The 19,834-nt window shown below is 38.2% G+C and overlaps 1 protein-coding gene across 3 annotated transcripts in view; it reads right to left on the bottom strand.

Moving 5' to 3' along the window:
* The window catches only part of SLC12A6 (solute carrier family 12 member 6), an 88,039-nt gene that overhangs the window by 52,491 nt on the left and 15,714 nt on the right, over positions 1 to 19,834 (bottom strand). Inside the window, exon 1 of one of the 3 annotated variants that reach the window (XM_043471373.1) lies at positions 13,860 to 14,438. The exons of the other annotated variants lie outside the window; for them this stretch is intronic. Coding sequence (XP_043327308.1) covers positions 13,860 to 13,983 — 124 coding nt within the window. The 5' untranslated portion in view covers positions 13,984 to 14,438. Of the gene's footprint in view, positions 1 to 13,859; positions 14,439 to 19,834 lie in introns of those variants that run through there. 3 annotated transcript variants of the gene reach the window in all.

Here is a 19,834-nt window from a genome sequence, read left to right as displayed (position 1 = left end):
CTGGGGTTCTCCAGGCACAACATCCATTGGATCATTGAAAAAACAAGAGAGTTCCAGAAAAACATCTATTTCTGCTTCATTGACTACGCCAAAGCCTTTGACTGTGTGGATCACAACAAACTGTGGAAAATTCTTAGAGAGACTGGAATACCAGACCACCTGATCTGCTTCCTGACAAATCTGTATGCAGGTCAAGAAGCAAGAGTTAGAACTGGACATGGAACAACAGACTGGTTCCAAATCAGGAAAGGAATACGTTAAGGCTGTAGACTGTCACCCTGCTTATATAACTTATATGCAGAGTACATCATGCGAAATGCTGGGCTGGATGAAACACAAGCTGGAATCAAGACTGCCTGGAGAAATATCAATTAGCCTCAGATACGGAGATGACACCACTCTTATGGCAGAAAGCAAAGAAGAACTAAAGAGCCTCTTGATGAAAGTGAGAGAGGAGAGTGAAAAAGCTGGGTTAAAATTCAACATTCAGAAAACAAAGATCATGGCATCTGGTCCCACCACTTCATGGCAAATAGATGGGGAAACAGTGGCAACAGTGACAGACTTAATCTTTTTGGACTTCAAAATCACTGCAGATGGTGACTGCAGCCATGAAATTAAAAGACACTTACTCCTTGGAAGAAAAGCTACGACAAACATAGGCAGCATATTAAAAAGCAGAGACATTACTTTACCAACAAAGGTCCATCTAGTCAAAGCTATGGTTTTTCCAGTAGTCATATATGGATGTGAGAGTTGGACTATAAAGAAAGCTGAGAATTGAAGATTTGATGCTTTTGAACTGCAGTGTTAAAGAAGACTCTTGAGAGTCCCTTGGACTGCAAGGAGATCCAATCAGTCCATCCTAAAGGAAATCAGTCCTGAATATTCATTGGAAGGACTGATGGTGAAGCTGAAACTCCAATACTTTGGCCACCTGATGCGAAGAACCAACTCATTGGAAAATATCCTGATGGTGGGAAAGATTGAAGGCAGGAGGAGAAGGAGATGACAGAGGATGAGATGGTTGGATGGCATCTCCAACGCAACAGACATGAGTTTGAGTAGGCTCCAGGAGTTGGTGATGGACAGGGAAGCCTGGCGTGCTGCAGTACATGGGGTTGCAAAGAGTCAGATACAACTGAGCAAGTGAACTGACCTGACCTGACCTGTATTTCATTTGTTTTCACTGCCAGATAATACTCCATTATATGAATATACCACATTTATCTATTCATCAGTGGACATCTGGGTTGTTTCTATAATTGGGGCTATCATGGATAGTGCTCCAATGAACATCCCTCTACAATTTTTTGTGTGGACATATATTCTCATTTTAAGTATATACCTAGAGGTGGAATTGCTGGATCATATGGTAAGTCTATATTTAACTTCTTGAAGAACTGCCAAACTGTTTTACAAAGTGTCTGCACCATTTTATGTTCCCACAGAAAATATATGGGGGTTTCAACTTTTCCACATTCTTGTCAACGCTTGTTACGGTCTGTCTGTTTTATCAGAACCTCCCCAGCGGATGTGAAGTGGCACCTTGCTGCGGTTTTGATGTGCATTTCCCTGATGGTTAAAGTGCTTAAATGTGCTTATTCAGCACCTTATCCTATCCTCATCTCCATCTGGAAACCTCTTAGCTCTTTCCTCCCATAATTTTGAGGTTTTGCTTAGACTTATTTAGTACTTTTACATCATAAATATTATTGAATTGTTCCCTGAAGTATGTCCCTTTTTTATGTCCTTATTTAGCATAACATTCCCAGTCTTATCATTTTCTACTTTTTCTATCCCTTTCATTTTGTGATCTGTGCTCTGACTCATTTATTTGGTTAAAAACCTTTCTTAAATATTCTCTAGTTATGTGGGTAATACACTCTCTAAAGTTACATTTATGCCATAGCTCCTCCTTGTAGAGGGGATCATATTTTCACTGGAAATGGGGATTTGGGATTACAGTCTTTTTCTGTTGGTAATCTGTGGATACTCTTTCACTGTCTCCTAATTCCCACTGTTGTGAACTGGAATTCTGATGTGAGTCTCAGACTATTCTGAATATCATACTGTAATTTGGAAGCCTCCAAAATGAATCTCTGGAGTTCAAAACTTTACCTGGACAAGCCTAAGTGTTTTCTTTACAACACTGATCTTCCCTGTAATGTCAGTCTGCACAATGAACTTTATCTTTAGCTCAGGAGTTTTAAAAAAATATCTTTAATTACTACGTCTCTTCCATTTGTTCCTTTTTCTGTAACTTGTATTAGCCACATTAGGTGTCCTCTTCCAAGTCTCTTTCCTATCCTATCTATCCTCAATCTATCTTCCAAGTTTCTTATCCCTTTTTCAATCTGTATTTTTAACTCTGGGCTTTGAATCTTCCAGGCCAATAAATGATCACACTCATTCAATCCTTTATTCAGTAATTAGGTACTGAGTGCTTACTATGTACAAGACTGTTCTAGACACGGGCACTGACAGCAGTCAATGTACATAACAAAAAATTCCTGCTTTTATGGTGTTTACATTCTAGTGGAATTTTTTTTAAGTGTATGTGCATGGATTGCAAGTCAGGTAGTAACAAGTATTTAGCAGGGAAATCATATCTTTTGCTCCCTAAGTCTTTTTTTGTACTTCACTTGAACTTAAGTGCTCCTACTGTTTATTATTTTCATATTCAAGTTACTGTCTTCTCTGGTATTTCTATTTAGTTTGTCTGTTGCACTGTTTACTCTGGGCGCTTTTTTCTCTTTCTGGTTTCCTGCCTTCCCCAGATGGGCTCTTTTTCTGTGTTGCTTCAGAGGGGCTTAGGTTTCATTGTTGGAGCATCGTGAGTGGTAGCAGTCTCAAGACAACAGAAAGGCAGAGCAGCCTCTACACCAGTAGACGGGCAGGGCGGCAGGCCAGCCACCAGCCCTCTCGAGGCCCAGGAGAAAGGCTGCCGACTCTCAGGTCTCCTTACATCTCCCAGACTCAGAGGCAGGGAGATAACAGTCCCCTAGCTCCTTCCCCTTCTTCCCATTAGGGGAGTCCATGGATCTTTACCAAGCCAAGCTCTTTCTGGATCTGCCACTCTTATCCTCACTCTGAGGATCTTGTCCAGCCCTTGAGGAGCAAGTCCTGGGTCAGCTCTCCCTGAAAGAGCTCCCACAGAGCTGAGGCCTCACTTGCCTCTAAGTGTTCATCAGATCCAGGGGTCACTTGACTCAAGAGTGGCAGGCACAAGTTGAAATTAGTAACGGAGACATAGGGAGATTTCACCTTCCCAAAACCATCTCTGAAAAGTAAGTCCTAGTTACAGACTAATCCTAAAATCACTCAAATCTTGGCAAAGAAGTCAGCGTTTTAAAAATCTTCTGGGAAGTCCAAACATCTGTGGCTTGTATCATGTTCAGCTACTGCCCTAAATGTTAAGCTCTGTGAAATAAGGTAGATCATAATGTTAGTTGGATTTTAAAGGATATTGACTAGACGGATGAATCTCAAATTATGTTTTATAAAAGCAGTCAGAAGAAAAAAAAAAGCAGTCAGAGAAAAGAAAGTACATACTATACGATTCCATTCGTATAAAATTATAGGAAATACAAACTAATGTACTGTAGTGACAGAAAGCAGATGAGTGATTGTCCGGGGACCAAAGAATGAGGTAAGTAAGTTATAAAAGGGTAGAAGAAAGTTTTGAAGGTGATGGAAATGTTCATTATCTTGACCATGATAACTGTTATAGGAGTGTCATGTTAAAGCTCAAACTGTATACCTTAAATATATGCAGTTTATTTTATTCCAATTATACCTCAATAAAACTTCAAAAGAAGCATTGATTGGGAAAATATTTGTCATACTAAGGATTGATGTCCCTAGATATAAAGAACATCTAAAAATAAAAAAGACCAGTAGGTAAGGGAAATGAACAGAAAGTTACCGAACTTTTTTGAGTTTGAAATTTTCCATAAGAAAAAAATACATAGAATTTTGAAATAATAATAAAACACTGTCCCTCACCCTCATATAATACACAATATAGTGGAAGAGATAAAAATATAATTAAAAAATCGAAGCACATGCAAAGCATATTTGAGTGGTGAGGGATACTGAATGACAGAATAATCAAAGTTGGAACAGAGGATTAGGCAAGTCACCTTGAAGGAATGAGCATGAGCCTATTCTTGAGGTGATGTGAGTTTGTGCAATTTTTTAATGGCAGACAGGCAGTAGAAAGGGCTTCCCTGGTGGCTCAGTGGTAAAGAACCTGCCTGCCAATGCAGGAGATGCGGCTTCAACCCCTGGGTCGGGAAGGCCCTCTGCAGAAGGAAATGGCAACCCTCTCCAGTATCCTTGCCTGGGAAATCGCATAGACAGAGGAGCCTGGCAGGCCACAGGGTCACAAAAGAGCCAGACACGACTGGAGCAACTTAGCACGCACACACTCCCTTGTTGTTTAGAACTATGGGATTCTTCGGGCAAGAATATTGGAGAGGGTTGCCATTTCCTTCTCCAGGAGATCTTCCCGACCCAGAGACTGAACCTGCATTTCTTATGTCTTCTGCCTTGGCAGGCGGGTTCAGAAAGAAGAAAAGAATTCAAATGAAGAAAAATATATGGACAAAGGCAATGTGGTGGTGGAAGGATGAAGACAGCGTTTGAAAAGGACTCTTACAGGTTCACCATTTCTAATACAACTACAGAAATCTCTAGTCACAAAAAGCTTATATGAAGCAGAGTAAAGAACACATAGGAAAGGAAATGAGATACAATTCAGTGTATGAGGATTCAAAACAGATCAATATCAATTATGCTATTTATGAACCATATCAATCTTGGCCATGTCTATGCTCTACCTATATTAATATTTTTCTTTAAACAGACTTGTGTTTTTAGCTTTATTCTAAGTCATAAGATCCATGAAATGGAATATTACAATTGTTTCTAATACACTAAAATAAATGCATCTTTCATGCCTTTATCAGCATGTTTATTCTTAAAGTTATTTAAAACTGTATTTCTTTCACTTACTCCATATGCCCATTTTCCCCCTTTAGTCTTTAAGGCTCCTATTCCCATGTCACTGATAAGTGCATTTCCCTCAAAAGTTAAGGAGTAGAGGACTATTAAAAGACCATCAGATTGAGCCAGATGACTAGCCTGCCCATATCTCTCAATTTTTAGCATCATTTGAAAGAATATCCTACATTTGGAAATACTCTATGCCAAATAAAAAAGCAATCCCACACACAAAAAGTTAAAAGCTACAAGTAACTTTCAACTAATTTTGAGAAATCCACGAAGACAAAAAGAAACAGAATCTAAGAATTAGTCACTACTGAAAAAGTAAAGCAGATGACTTTAGAAAACATAACATGTTTTAACGTGTGTTTAAAGCAAGAGAGACGGTGGTGTGATGAAAAGAAAAACAGCTTTAAAGTCACAGACCCTACTTTGAATTTCACATCTACCACTTAAATGAACTATTTAATTTCTTGGCACTTCACTTTCCTCATCTCTAAAATGGTGATTAACTGTTCCCTGCCCTGGTGGTTGTCAGGATTAAATAAGCCAATATTCATAAAGCGCCTGGCATATATTAGGTGCTGTACAAAATTAAATCAATTCTACTCTGGTATATTGCCTGTGGGGCAAAAGCAGCAGAGCACAAAGAGGGCTGGTACATCAAGCAAGGAAAATCTGGGGAGCTAGATTCTAAAAAAAAAAAAAGAAAATCAGTGATAAATTATGAATCACCATACTGTACACCTGTAACATATAATATTGTACATCAACTATACTTCAACTAAAAAACCCTCAATATACAAAAAAATGGTGATAACAGCAGTGAAATGGAGAATGAAAGTGTTGGTCACTTTCACTGTCTGAGTATAACATGAAAATGACCAAGAAGGGTTAATGATTTAAACAAAGTTTTAAGATGTACAGAGCTGAAAGCAGTCAGTCTCAAATTTGTATTCTTGTATTAGGGTCTCAAGAATATGTAAAAAAACATGGTGAAAAGAATGTTGTTTCAGGGAGGTGTTAGTCTTTCTGACAATGAATACTGGCGGGGGCAGGGACGCAGAAAAACGTGCCTCATGAAGCTGAGTTTAAAAACAAACTTTTGAAAAAAAAAAAAACAAACTTTTGACACTGAGATTTTAAAACATGCAGATCTGAAAGTGTTAGCTGGGTTGATATAAAATCCCATGTGAATAGTTAAAAAGCTTTTAATTATTTACTACGGAAAAGATTTTATCAATACAAGGAAGCTCTTTAGTTGTCTATTTTACCACTAGTTAGTAAAAAGACAGTCCTTATCACCTACTTTAGACATAAGCAGAACTAATGTTTAGGTTACAATCTAACATTTTGAGGGTTCTTAATAAAATTTAAACTTCACTTAACTCATGCAATTTGGGTTGCTGCTGCTGCTAAATCGCTTCAGTCGTGTCCGACTCTGTGCGACCCCATAGATGGCAGCCCACCAGGCTCCCCCGTCCCTGGGATTCTCCAGGCAAGAACACTGGAGTGGGTTGCCATTGCCATTTCCTTCTCCAACACATGAAAGTGAAAAATGAAAAGTGAAGAAGCTCAGTCGTGTCCGACTCTTAGCGACCCCGTGGACTGCAGCCCACCAGGCTCCTTCGTCCATGGGATTTTCCAGGCAAGAGTACTGGAGTGGGGTGCCATTGCCTTCTCCAGCAATTTGGGTTACTAAGAGTTAATATTTGAAGCTGCTCTTCAATACCAATATTAGATTCTCTTCCTTGGAGAAGGAAATGGCAACCCACTCCAATATTCTTGTCTGGAGAATCTCATGGACAGAGGAGTCTGGAGGGCTACAGTCCACAGGGTTGCACAGAATCAGAAATGATTGAAGCAATTTAGCATGCACACACATCCTTAATACTCTGTCTTCCTGGACCAACCCATCTTACACTGTTCCTTTCCTTCCTCTTTTCCTCTCTGCCTTCTTCTCCTCTTTCATTTCTTCTTCTCTCCTTTCTTAAAAAAAAAAAAAAAAAATTCCTTCTTTCCTGCTATGGGTTCATTTCTGAAAATCTCCTTAGAAATCTTCCAATCTGCTATCTGTATCAACTGAACGCAACTTCAGATGTTGAAATCCACAGACATTGTAAAATCTGATGAGGAAATTCCCTGGTGGTCTAGTGGCTAAATTTGCACTTTCACTGTGGAGGCCCAGGTTTAATCCTTGGTCTGGGAACTAAGAACCCACAAGCCTCACAATGTGGCAGGAAAAAAAAAGAAATCTGATGAGCGAGGTAGAAGATCTGAAACAAATATTTCATGGAAATACTTTAACTTGTAAAGCAATTATCCTTCAATAAATGAATAAATGCAACATTTATACCTGATTCAGTAAGTGCAATAAACAGTAAAATTGTTTTACTGTTCCTATAAAAAAAAACTACAGATTTCATAATGTTTATATCAAACCCTGTGACCCACACACATTTAAGATATTAAACAACTTGCTCTTGTTTTTCAAAAGCTAGGACTTGGCACCATGGTGAGATGGGAAGCACATAAAATTTATCAGTTTTGAACACAGGCTCTGTTACTACTCAGCAGGTAGCTTTAGGCAAGTTACTCATGGTCAATGAGCTCAGTTTCATTACCTTTAAAAAGGCAGTAGCACCCACTATCCCAGAGTGGGGACAGGATAAAACTGGTTAACACTTTGCCAAGTAGCCTCATCCCTTGCTTTACCACACACCCAATGTGCAAACTACTTTACATGTCTGTTTCCCACCTGCTCTAAACCTTCCTCATTCCTTCTGTTTCTGTTGCTTGTAATCTCATCAAGACCTCCCCTCAAGAATCAGTGCGCCAACCACTATATTTAAAATGGATAACCAACAGAGACCTCCTATATAGCATAGGGAACTCTGCTAAATAGTTACGTGGCAGCCTGGATGGGAGAGAAGTTTCAGGGAAAATGGATACATATATACGTATAACTGAGTCCCTTTGCTGCTCACCCAAAATCATAATATTGTTAATCAGCTATATTCCAATAGAAAATAAAAAGTTTAGTGGAAAAAAAGATTGTTAAAATAGGATCAGTACGTCCTGTCTTCTGAAATACCTGTCCAGGGTCCCCTCCAGGCAATATTATAGTCTTCTCCAGAATTTGCTATCCAAAGTGGTTTAGTTTTGCTCTTATTAAACCACTAATCACAGTAGAGTAAGTGGTCGGTAGCTCTTGTTTTTTTTTTTTTATTTATTTATTTATTTTTTTCCCAGTGGGTTTTGTCATACATTGACATGAATCAGCCATAATTTACACGTATTCCCCATCCCGATCCCCCCTCCCACCTCCCTCTCCACCCGATTCCTCTGGGTCTTCCCAGTGCACCAGGCCGGAGCACTTGTCTCATGCATCCCACCTGGGCTGGTGATCTGTTTCAGGTAGCTCTTGTTTTTGAGCGCTGTGTCACAAGTGCCAAGTGCTTTATGTTCCCGTTAATTCACAACCACTCTGTGTAGTAAGTAGTACTGTTACTCCCTCTATCAATGAGTAAAGTAAGACTAAGAAGACTTAAATCACTCGCCCAAAGTTACTCAAGCAGTAATTAATAGAAATTATCGCTACTCCTAATTAGTAATAATTAGTAGGACTGGGATTCAAAGCCAGGTAACTGGGTCCAGAGCCGTCCTGCTGCCTTTGGTGGAGAACTTACACTTCCTTCACCTTTGTAGCCTTAGGAAAAAAGCACAACATCTGGCATGAACATGTGCTTAAGTGAATTTTTTAAAAAAGGCAAAAAACAAGTCTGTACACTGAATTGTCTACTGTGTGCAATTCACCTGGACGTGGAGGTACAATATTATTCAAGATCTTTACCCTCAAGGAACCTATAGGCAGGGTATTTGGGAGAGAGACAAGTGAACAGGTGATTACAATCCAGAGTGTGATACAGGCTATTTCTGTGGACAAGCCTCAGAGAAAACATAAAGAGGGCACCTAAGCTGGACCAGAAAGAAGGAATCAAGAAAGATGTTACGTAAGTCTGAGTTTCTGCCTTTCTCTTCGAAACCAAATTAAGTAGGGCTTTACTAGACTGGCATTCTAGTAGTTGGCATGGCAGAGCTGAATGTACTACTGATTTTTAATTAAAGTATAGTTGACTTACGAATGTATGTTCAGTTTTTAACATTGTACAGGAGGTGGGGATTAAAACCATCCCTAAGAAATGCAAAAAGACAAAAGAGTTGTCTGAGGAGGCCTTACAGAGAGCTGAGAAAAGAAGAGAAGCAAAAGGCAAAGGAGAAAAGGAAAGATATATCCATCTGAATGCAGAGTTCCAAAGAACAGCAAGGAGAGATAAGAAAGACTTCCTAAGTGATCAATACAAAGAAATAGAGGAAAACAACAGAATGGGAAAGACTAGAGATCTCTTCAAGAAAATCAGAGATACCAAGGGAACATTTCATGCAAAGATGGGCTCAATAAAGACCAGTATGGACCTAACAGAAGCAGAAGATATTAAGAGGTGGCAAGAATACACAGAAGTACTATGCAAAAAAGATCTTCACTACCCAGATAACCATGATGCTGTGATTATTCACCTAGAGCCACACATTCAGGAGTGTGAAGTCAAGTGGGCCTTAGGAAGCATTACTACGAACAAAGCTAGAGGAGGTGATGGAATTCCAGCTGAGCTATTTCAAATCCTAAAAGATGATGCTGTGAAAGTGCTGCATCCAGTACGCCAGCAAATTTGGAAAACTCCTCAATGGCAACAGGACTGGAAAAGGTCAGTTTTCATTCCAATCCCAAAGAAAGGCAATGCCAAAGAATGTTCAAACTACCGCACAATTGTACTCATCTCACACACTAGCAAAATAATGCTCAAAATTCTCCAAGCCAGGTTTCAACAGTACATGAACTGTGAACTTCCAGATGTTTTTTAAAGCTGGATTTAGAAAAGGCAGAGGAACCAGAGATCAAATAGCCAACATTTGTTGGATCATAGAAAAAGCAGAGAGTTCCAGAAAAACACCTACTTTTGCTTTATTGACTATGCCAAATCCTTTGACTGTGTGGCTCACAACAAACTGGAAAATTCTTAAAGAGATGGGAATACCAGACCACCTGATTTGCCTCCTGACAAATCAGATGCAGGTCAAGAAGCAACAGTTAGAACTGGACATGGAACAACAGACTGGTTCCAAATCAGGAAAGGAATATGTCAAGGTTGTATATTGTCACCCTGCTTATTTAACTTATATGCAGAGCACATCATGCAAAATGCTGGGCTGGATGAAGCACAAGCTGGAATTGCCAGGAGAAACATCAATAACCTCAGATAGGCAGATGACACCACCCTAATGGCAGAAAGTGAAGAAGAACTAAAGAGCCTCTTGATGAAAGTGAGAGAGGAGAGTGAAAAAGCTGGCTTAAAATTCAACATTTCAAAAGACGAAGATAATGGTATCTGGTCTGATCACTTCATGGCAAATAGATGTGGAAACAACGGACACAGTGACAGATTTTATTTTCTTGGGCTCCTAAATCACTGCAGATGGTGACTGCAGCCATGAAATTAAGATGCTTGCTCCTTGGAAGAAAAGCTATGACCAACCTAGACAGAATATTAGAAAGCAGAGACATTACTTTCCCAACAAAGATCTGTATAGTCAAAGCTATGGTTTTTCCAGTAGTCATGTTTGGATGTGAGAGCTGGACTATAAAGAAAGCTGAGCGCCGAAGGATTGATGCTTTTGAACTGTGGTGTTGGAGAAGACTCTTGAGAGTCCCTTGGACTGCAAGGAGATCCAACCAGTCAATCCTGAAGGAAATCAGTCCTGAATATTTATTGGAAGGACTGATGCTGAAGTTGAAGCTCCAATACTTTGGCCATCTGATGCGAAGAACTGACTCATTGGAAAAGGCCCTGACGGTGGGAGAGATTGAGGGCAGGAGGAGAAGAGGGGGACAGAGCATAAGATGGTTGGATGGCATCATCGACTCAATGCACATGTGCTTGGGCAAACTCTGGGAGATAGTGAAGGACAGGGAAGCCTGGCATTTTGCAGTCCATGTGGTTGCAACGAGTCAGACACGACTGAGCGACTGAATTGAACAGACTTACAGTATTACATTAGTTTCAGGTATACTGTACAACAGTTATTTGGTATTTTTCTACATTACAAAAAGATCACCACAATGTACTTTTAAAAATTAGTTTAGCATTCCCTGGTGGTCCAATGGTTAAGAACTTGCCTTGCAATGCAGGGGACACCAGTTCAATCGCTGGTCGTGAGGATCCCCCACGTTTAAAAACAACTAGTACATGTGCCACAACTATTGAGCTTGCACGCCTGCAGCCTGTGATTCACAACAAGAGAAGCCACCACAATGAGAAGCCCATGCACTGCAACAAAGAGTAGCCTCAGCTCATCACAACTAGAGAAAGCCCAAGTGCAGCAACAAAGACCCACCACAGTTCAAAAATAAACATTTTTTAAAAATTAGGTTATGCTTACAATTATCTATTCTATTTTATCTCAAATTATCTAGTTCAAATACATCTCATGTTCTAAAAAACACATCTTAAGGGATGATCTGCTTTCCAAATATGTTCAGTTTATATGACGGTACATCATATTTTTCTCTCTTCACAGACAAATAAGGAGAAAAACTCCATAAAAAAAGTGACTAGTTACCTAACTGGCTAGTATGAGAATCACCTGCAATAAAATCACAATCAATTTAGGATTTTAACTCAGAAGAAAAAGAGGCTATAACTTATCATATGTCAAGCAACTGCTCTGCAACCACTATCTTCCTCAACAACGCTTTTTGCCTAAGCAAAAAAAAAAAAAAACTTTGAGGTTTTCCCCATATATGTTGCCTTCCTTTTTTCCCTCTAATTTAATCCTAAAATAAAGATAAATATTAAAAAAAAGATAAATACAATTTATTTGTTTTTAATTTTTTTTCATTTATTTTTATTAGTTGGAGGCTAATTACTTTACAATATTGTAGTGGTTTTTGCCATACATTGATAAATACAATTTAGAAAATATATTTCCATCAATTGTTCACTTACCAAACAACAGTTCATTCAAGTGGATACCTTCTGGACTGTCATGGAAAATGCCAAAATAAAAAGCCTTATTAAATTCAATTTATATTATATCTGTCACTTCTTCCTTGTCCAAAGCAATTACTATAGAAGAAAATAAATTAAGCCTAGCAGTATTATTTATTACAAAGGTTGGTTGCTATAAAAATGTTTCACCAGTTCTCTAGGTGGTTACTAATAGATTAAATGATTTCTACACTGTTCTAATCTGAATAAAGTGGATTTCCTCAAACATTATGGAACCAGTAAAGACAAAATAATAGAATAAAATAAGCAAATATAATAAAATAGTAAAAATAAATATAGTAAAATTGAGCAGGAGTGAAGAATGCACCGCTTTGCATTTTGGGGGATTATGAGGCGACAGCAAAAACAAAAGCTTAAAAAGGATTAAAATCTAAGGGCAGCAAGCACAAACAACAAAGAAAGCGCAGCTTCAAATACACAGAGTCCCAAAAGAGAACCCAAATTCTTTGACAGAGTTTCAGAGAATCAGGTATAAGTACAATGTGGGTTGACCTTTTTTTTTTTTAATTGAAATATAGTTGATTTATAATGTTATGTTATATTTTCAGCTATACAACATGATCAGTTTATATATTTTTATATGTATTCTTTTCCCTTACAGGCTATTACAAAATACTAAGTTCTCTTTCCTATGCAGTAACTCCCTGTTGAGTTTAAATAACCTTAAATTCAACTTATCACCCTATTTGTTTAGCAAAATGAAAAATACCCTGGTGGAAAAAAAAATAACCTGGAGGAAAAAGAGTTTCCATAAAACCTTCTTTCTTATCTTCCCCTAGTAAATTCTCTCACTAAAACTGAAAGATAAACAAACGGAGCTTTATTTTGATAAGCCTTATCTTTAAGTTAGAGATTCTTAAAAATTCATGAATGCTTGGTAGGACAGGAGAGAGTCAACAGCAGTTACAGCAACGAACGTGTTTACTTGCTAGCGGAAAGTTAGAATCACGGAATCAAAAGGAATTTTAAGAAACTTTTATTCCCTTTGCCTGTATTCACAGACTAGAGAAATTTTTGAAATTTATGAAAGTTACAGACTTAAAATATAAAAGGCTTCAAACTATGGCTGTATTTAATACCATAATATTAACTCAGATTTTAATGGCATGTTAAAAATTCAAAGCCACAATTCCCCCAGCAAGAGTAATTGTTACCATTTAGAGAAAATAATAGGAATAATCACATTCATCAAATTTATTAAACCTGAAGCTATGCTAGTCACCATAATTTACCTACTGTACTTTTGTTCTTCCATTCAAGAATGCTTAGATGATTTACTATTGAATTACTCTTTAACTGGTAAAAACTGAGGCAAAATACTGAAGAACTTGACAAGTACAAGTGCAAAGTCCACTGTACAAAACTGCTGAACCATGCTCCTTGTTGATGTACTTTTCCAGATATAATTTAAACTGAGCAAAAGACGAATTCTAAATTCCACATAAATTGCCTCTAACTGTGCCTTTCTTTTTGCTTGAAAACGCTTTTCATACACAGGTACCGGTTCAGTTTCACCAGTAGGTAATGAACACTGAACTCATTGTGGGGAAAAACAAACCAGAATGTGAGTTATCAGCTATACAAAGGAGTGAAACAGCTGACTGAAAAGCACTTGAACCACAATACTTTTTCTCCATTCTTCACGAGGCATGTTGAATATTTTAGCTACTATTTCTTTGACGAGACCTCCAGTTTTCCAAAGCTCCCAAGCTGAGTACTCACCTGGTTCGTGGGAATGCTGGCTCGGGGCTTTTATTTCTGCTGGACGGGGCTCCCCTTCCTGGGAGCCGGGCGCTGCCGCCCCCTCCTCCGCGTCCTCTACCTTGGTCACCGTGAAGTGCGGCATCGCTACAGCCAGAACGCTGCTCTCCCTGTTTGTTTCCTTCCCGTCTACTTTCGCCCCTTTCTGACTCCGATCACTGCCCACGGGAGACCCGGGCAGGGAATCGGGAAGTACTTTCAGTTCACGTGACCTACCCTAAGGGAGGGGAACCTGGAAAACACGCCTTCCCAGGTGGTGTTTACCATTCACTTAAAAGGATTAGGCATTCCACCTCTTGCTTATTTGTTATTAAACTGTGAGAATCACAAGAATGGCTTAGGCTGCTTTCCCAGAGAAGCCAAGGACCGGAGAGTGGGAAGAATGCTTGAAACTGTCCACTGTGTACGCACCCTCTAGTTTCTTTAAGTTCTTTGCACATCAGGATCTCAGCCTCTGCCCTCACCTCTCACAGGACAAAGACGAGCGAACAGCTCATTAAAGACTGGTAATACATCAAGGTAGAAAATCAACTATTTGTAAGTTTCTGTTGTTGCTTTATTTCAAAGCATATTGAAAACAGTCATGCAAGTCAATGTTTTTTCTTATCTTTCAGATGAGAACATTCATTCAACAAATATTTAACGAATACCTATGTATTTTATATAAGGCATAGTTCAAGATGTTGTAGGGTACACAAGGACACCCAAGAAGAGACATTAACTTCCCTGAAAGTCCAAATTTGTTTAAAAGAGCTAAATATTTTTAACGGGAAGAGTTAAGAATTTTTTGTTTTGTACAGAGTTTAAACATTGTGTTTTAAAGAAAAAACAATCCAAGAAAATCTCTGATGGAGAGGTGTATAGTTCCTTCAGCACACACTTAAGATACCATACTTAACTCCTGATATACTTTGTCAGATAATTGTGTTCTCAGTTGATGACTTTAACAGAGTATGATGCCCTACCCAGCACTCTGACACAGGAAGGAGTTCAGTAACTTGAGCTCTGTGCTAATTTCCATGTTAATAATGTAATAGGATTTCATTGTTAGTAACACCTGACAAACAAGATTTCACTAAATTTAAAAGAGAATAATGATGGTTTATAATCCTCATTTATTCCAATAGACACCACTTCCAAAAGAGAACAAAGGCGATAGCTGTTAAAGACCTACTTGTACACTGCACTGCACTAGAAACTTTTCATTAGGATCTCATTTAATCATCACAAAACAGAAACATTAGGCTAAGAACTTGCCCAAAGTCACACAGCTTGTAAATGGTGAAGCCTAAATTAAAAATCGCCAATACCCTTGATGTTAGTCAGCGTAGAGGTTTCACAGAAAAGAAACTCATATACACTTACTTAAATTTTATTTCATGGGTTCCTGTATAACATTGGCTTGTAATCTTAGGCTACAAATTGGAATCAGCTGGGGAGATGTTAAAACTACTGATGCCTGAGTCCCATCCTAGATATTCTGATATAACTGCTCTGGAGTAGAACGTGGCAACAGGACTTTGAAAAGTTCCCCCCAAATGGTTCTAACAGGCAGCCAAGGCTGAGAATTACTACAAGAAAAAAAAAAAAAAAAAAGACCTGTAGCTACTTAGATTTTTTTCTCTGAGAGAAAGAAGTAAGTCAGGTGTGGTAGCGCCCTTGGTGATTTTTCCATATTAACCACTTAGGCAGCGACTCAACTAATTTACTCAAAGGAACTTAAAACAACTGCCAGATTGTCAAAGATTTCTGTATTATATTCTAGGTTTCAAATTTATTAATATTTTAGTGTCACTAGATATTTCCAATGGGATCTTACCTTTTCATATTTATTTTATAAAAAGAGTTGAACTGTGCCTAATTTTTTATAGTCAATGAACAGAAACAATTACTTGTGTTTATAAATCTATATGTAGCTTGTACATATAACCCTATGTACAAATGTTATCCTGTCACCTCTCCCCTCTAAAAAACCCCCCAAACTAAACAAGTAGGAAGGTAACAAATGTCTGTCAATCAACAATAGGTATAATTTATTTACCAATTTAATGCTCTGGTACCATAACGGTCAGCAAGTTTAAAATAGTTCTCTCCTAGATTGGACTGTAGATAGTGCGGGATCATAAAAAATTCAAGGCAAAGTTAAAGTAATACAGAAACGGGGGCAGGGAGAGTGTCAAAGAAGAGATGTGTAAGTTCTGTATAGGAACAGTGGTTAGATAGAGAAGGTGGGATATAAGAAACAGCTATTTAAAGACCAACAAACTAAAACAAGGAGGTATACCATTCCATAGCCAGCATGACAGATAAAACTGGGAAGATGGACAATACTAAATTTGGTGGGGCTGTGGAACGGAAGGAACTTTCATACATTGTTAATGAAGCGCAAACTGGTTCACCACTCTGGAAAAGGGTCTGGTACTTATCTCTATAATCCAACAATTGCACTCCTTATATTTACCACCCTGAATTTACCCTGTGAATGAAAATATATTCCCACAGAAGGACTTGTATAAGAATGTTCATAGCAGTTATTAACAATAGCCCGAAACTGGAAACCCAGCCCCAAACAGGAAGCCCACAGAAGAATGAGTAAATAAACTCTGATACATTCATACAAGGGATTACTACTCAGCTATAAAAAGGAATGAACCAGTGATACCTACAACAATATGGATGAATCTCAAAAACATTATGCTAAGTTACAGAAGCCTTAAACAAAAGACTACATAATATATGAAACCACCAACAGGACAGTGCTGGCAAAAGTAATATGGTGGAAAAAAAACAGGACAGTGGTTGCCTCTGGAGGAATGGAAGTGGAGATTAACTGGGATGGAACAAAAGAGAACTCCCCAGAGTGTTGGTAAGATTCTACATCTTGACATGGAGTTTAAGAGTTCCACAAGTGCATGCATTTGTCAAAATTCAGTCAATCTTCACTTAAAAGTTGAGTATTTTACTGTATGAAAGTTTAACTTGAAAGAAAAAAAAGCTGCAAACAGATAATGAATTCTATTTAATAGTATGTATTCTGAGGTATTGGGGGAAAATGAACTGATATCCACAATTTAACTTAAAATGCATATAAATGGATAGACAAGTTGTGAAAGGAAAAGTGTAATAAAATGTTAACGACAGATTCTGGAGTGTCCACTTTAAGTCTTTCAATTTTCTGTATGTTTGAAATTTTTTTTAATAAAATGTTGAAAAAATACAATAAAACTGACACCATTATGAAAATGAATAGGCAAGTCAAAGACTGGGAGAAAACATTCATAAAACATATGCCTGACAAAGGACTTGCGGTCTGAATATATAAAAATTCCCAAGAAAAGTGAAAGTGTTAGTCACTCAGTCATGACCCACTCTTTGCGACCCCATGGACTGTAGCCCACCAGGCTCCTCTGTACACGGAATTCTCCAGGCAAGAATACTGGAGTGGGTTGCCATGCCCTTCTCTAGGGGATCTTCCCCACCCAATCAACAGTAACAAGACAACGCAACAGAAAATGAGCAAAAGATTCAAACAGACAATTCACAAAAGAAGCTATATACAAGGATAATAATAAGCAATTGAAAAAAACACTCAACATCAGTGGCCATCAGGGAAATGCAAATTAAAATCACAATTGAAACTGCTGGCAAGGATGCAGAGCAAATGTTAATGGAAATGCTGACCACTTTGGAAGAAAGTCTGGCACTTTTAAAATAAATTTAAACACACATCTACTTTATGACCCAGCAATTCCTCTTCTAGGTATTTACCAAAGAGAAATAAAAGCTAAAATCACAAAAAATTTTGAACAAGTATGTACTAGCAGCCTTATTCAATTCAATTCGAACAGGAACAATTCAAACAGAAAACAGCTTAGTAGGTATCCATCACAGGATACACAACCTATAGTATATTCATACAATACACTATTACCCAACAATAACCAGGAATGAATTACTGATACATTCAACAACAACATGAATGAATCTCAAAAACATTATAAATTATACATTACACATTAATTATACACATACTTAAGTGTTTAAGTGTGAAGCACACTGATGTCTGCAACTTACCTTTGAAATGCTTCAAAAATAGATGGATCATTGCAAGGGATGAACATATGATAAAACAAATACAGCAGAATGCTAACCGTAGCCTCCAGAGGGCATGGTTCTGAGTATTTATAACATAATCTCTCAACTTCTGTGTATGTGTGAAATTTCTCATAAAAAAGCATTGGGAAAAAAATACAATGAACTCAAAGTTCACTGAAATCTAAAAAACTTTGGAACAAATCACTTGTGGGTCAAATTTCATTTCACATAAAATTTAGGGAGTTGCATAAATGCTTTTCCTGAACTTTGATTCCAGAGTGTTGAACACTGTTTGAAATGAGAGTCACCATGCAGGTCTGAGAGAAGGCAATGGCACCCCACTCCAGTACTCTTGCCTGGAAAATCCCAAGGACGGAGGAGCCTGGTAGGCTGCAGTCCATGGGGTCGCTAAGAGTCGGACACGACTGAGCGACATCACTTTCACTTTTCACTTTCATGCATTGGAGAAGGAAATGGCAACCCACTCCAGTGTTCTTGCCTGGAGAATCCCAGGGACAGGGGAGCCTGGTGGGCTGCCGTCTATGGGGTCGCACAGAGTCGGACACGACTGAAGTGACTTAGCAGCAGCAGCAGCATACAGGTCTGAAATATGTACATTTTTATATTAAAAAAAAAAATCCAGGGGAGAACAGATTTGTGGTTGCCAGAGAGAACAGTGGGTGAGGGAGGGATGGATTGGGAGTTTGGAATTAGCAGATGCAAACTACTATATAGAGAATGGATAAACAACAAGGTCCTACTGTGTAGCACAGGGAACTATATTCAATATCCTGTAATGAACCATAATGGAAAAGAACATGCTACATAGCAGAAATTAACACAACATTGTAAATCAGCTACACATCAATACTTTTTTAAAAAAAATCTATGGTTAAAAAAAACTATGGTATTTTCAAGCAGTAAGATATAAGGCCAAGCTAGGGCAAAAAGGGCATTTTATTCTTTAGGCTAAGTATTATACATGCTATATTTATTAGTTACTTTCACTAAAACACTTTACTTGTGACTATGTCTTTTTTTAATTAAAGAATCATGACCATTCTTTAAAAGAATGGGTCTATTTTGGGTATATTTTGAAAGTACAATTTACCACTCTATTCTATTATTAATTTTTAATCATGGTTAACAATTCATGATAACCAGCATTTTATTTTATTCAACCCATTTATTAAATAAAAAAAAGGCAAGTTAGCTTCAGTGAAGACACTGAAACAGTGGAAGTCAATAGGAAATTACTTTCAACATAAGGATTCTTTCAGTTTGTGATATTTGGTTAAATCCCATCATGAAACACTCAATTTTAGAGGCCTCCCTGGTGGTCTAGTAGTTACGAATCTGCATGCCAGGGCAGGGTACATGGGCTCAATCCCCGGCCCAGGATGATCCCACATGCCAGCAGAGCAGCTAAGCCTGGGCTCCACAACTACCGAGCCTGCGCTCCAAAGCCCACGCTCCCCAACGGGAGAAGCCACTGAAGTGAGCAGCACATGCACCGCAAAGAAAAGCAGTCACCTCTCACCGCAACTAGAGAAAGCCCACGTGCGGCAACAAATATCCAGCACAGCCAAAAACAAATCAATCTTAAAAAAAAAACAAAAAAACCACTCAACTTCGGAGCAAATCATATATGTATTTCCACTTAGTTTGAAGAAATTGAGAACTGTACTATACAAAACCTATGCGAATTATCTAGAACCACACACTCTCATTGCAAATTATCTTTGGTAAAGGACTACTTTTCTTTAAACTGCCATTCATTATGGACAAAAAAAAAAAGACCTGTAAAAACATAAAACAAAAATTACTAGAAAATGAAATAT

This window comes from Cervus canadensis, chromosome 6 (assembly GCF_019320065.1).
Source record: "Cervus canadensis isolate Bull #8, Minnesota chromosome 6, ASM1932006v1, whole genome shotgun sequence".
Classification (NCBI taxonomy): domain Eukaryota; kingdom Metazoa; phylum Chordata; class Mammalia; order Artiodactyla; family Cervidae; genus Cervus; species Cervus canadensis.
The sequence above is the reverse complement of the archived record's forward strand: the minus strand, read 5'-3'. Positions and strand labels throughout refer to the sequence as shown.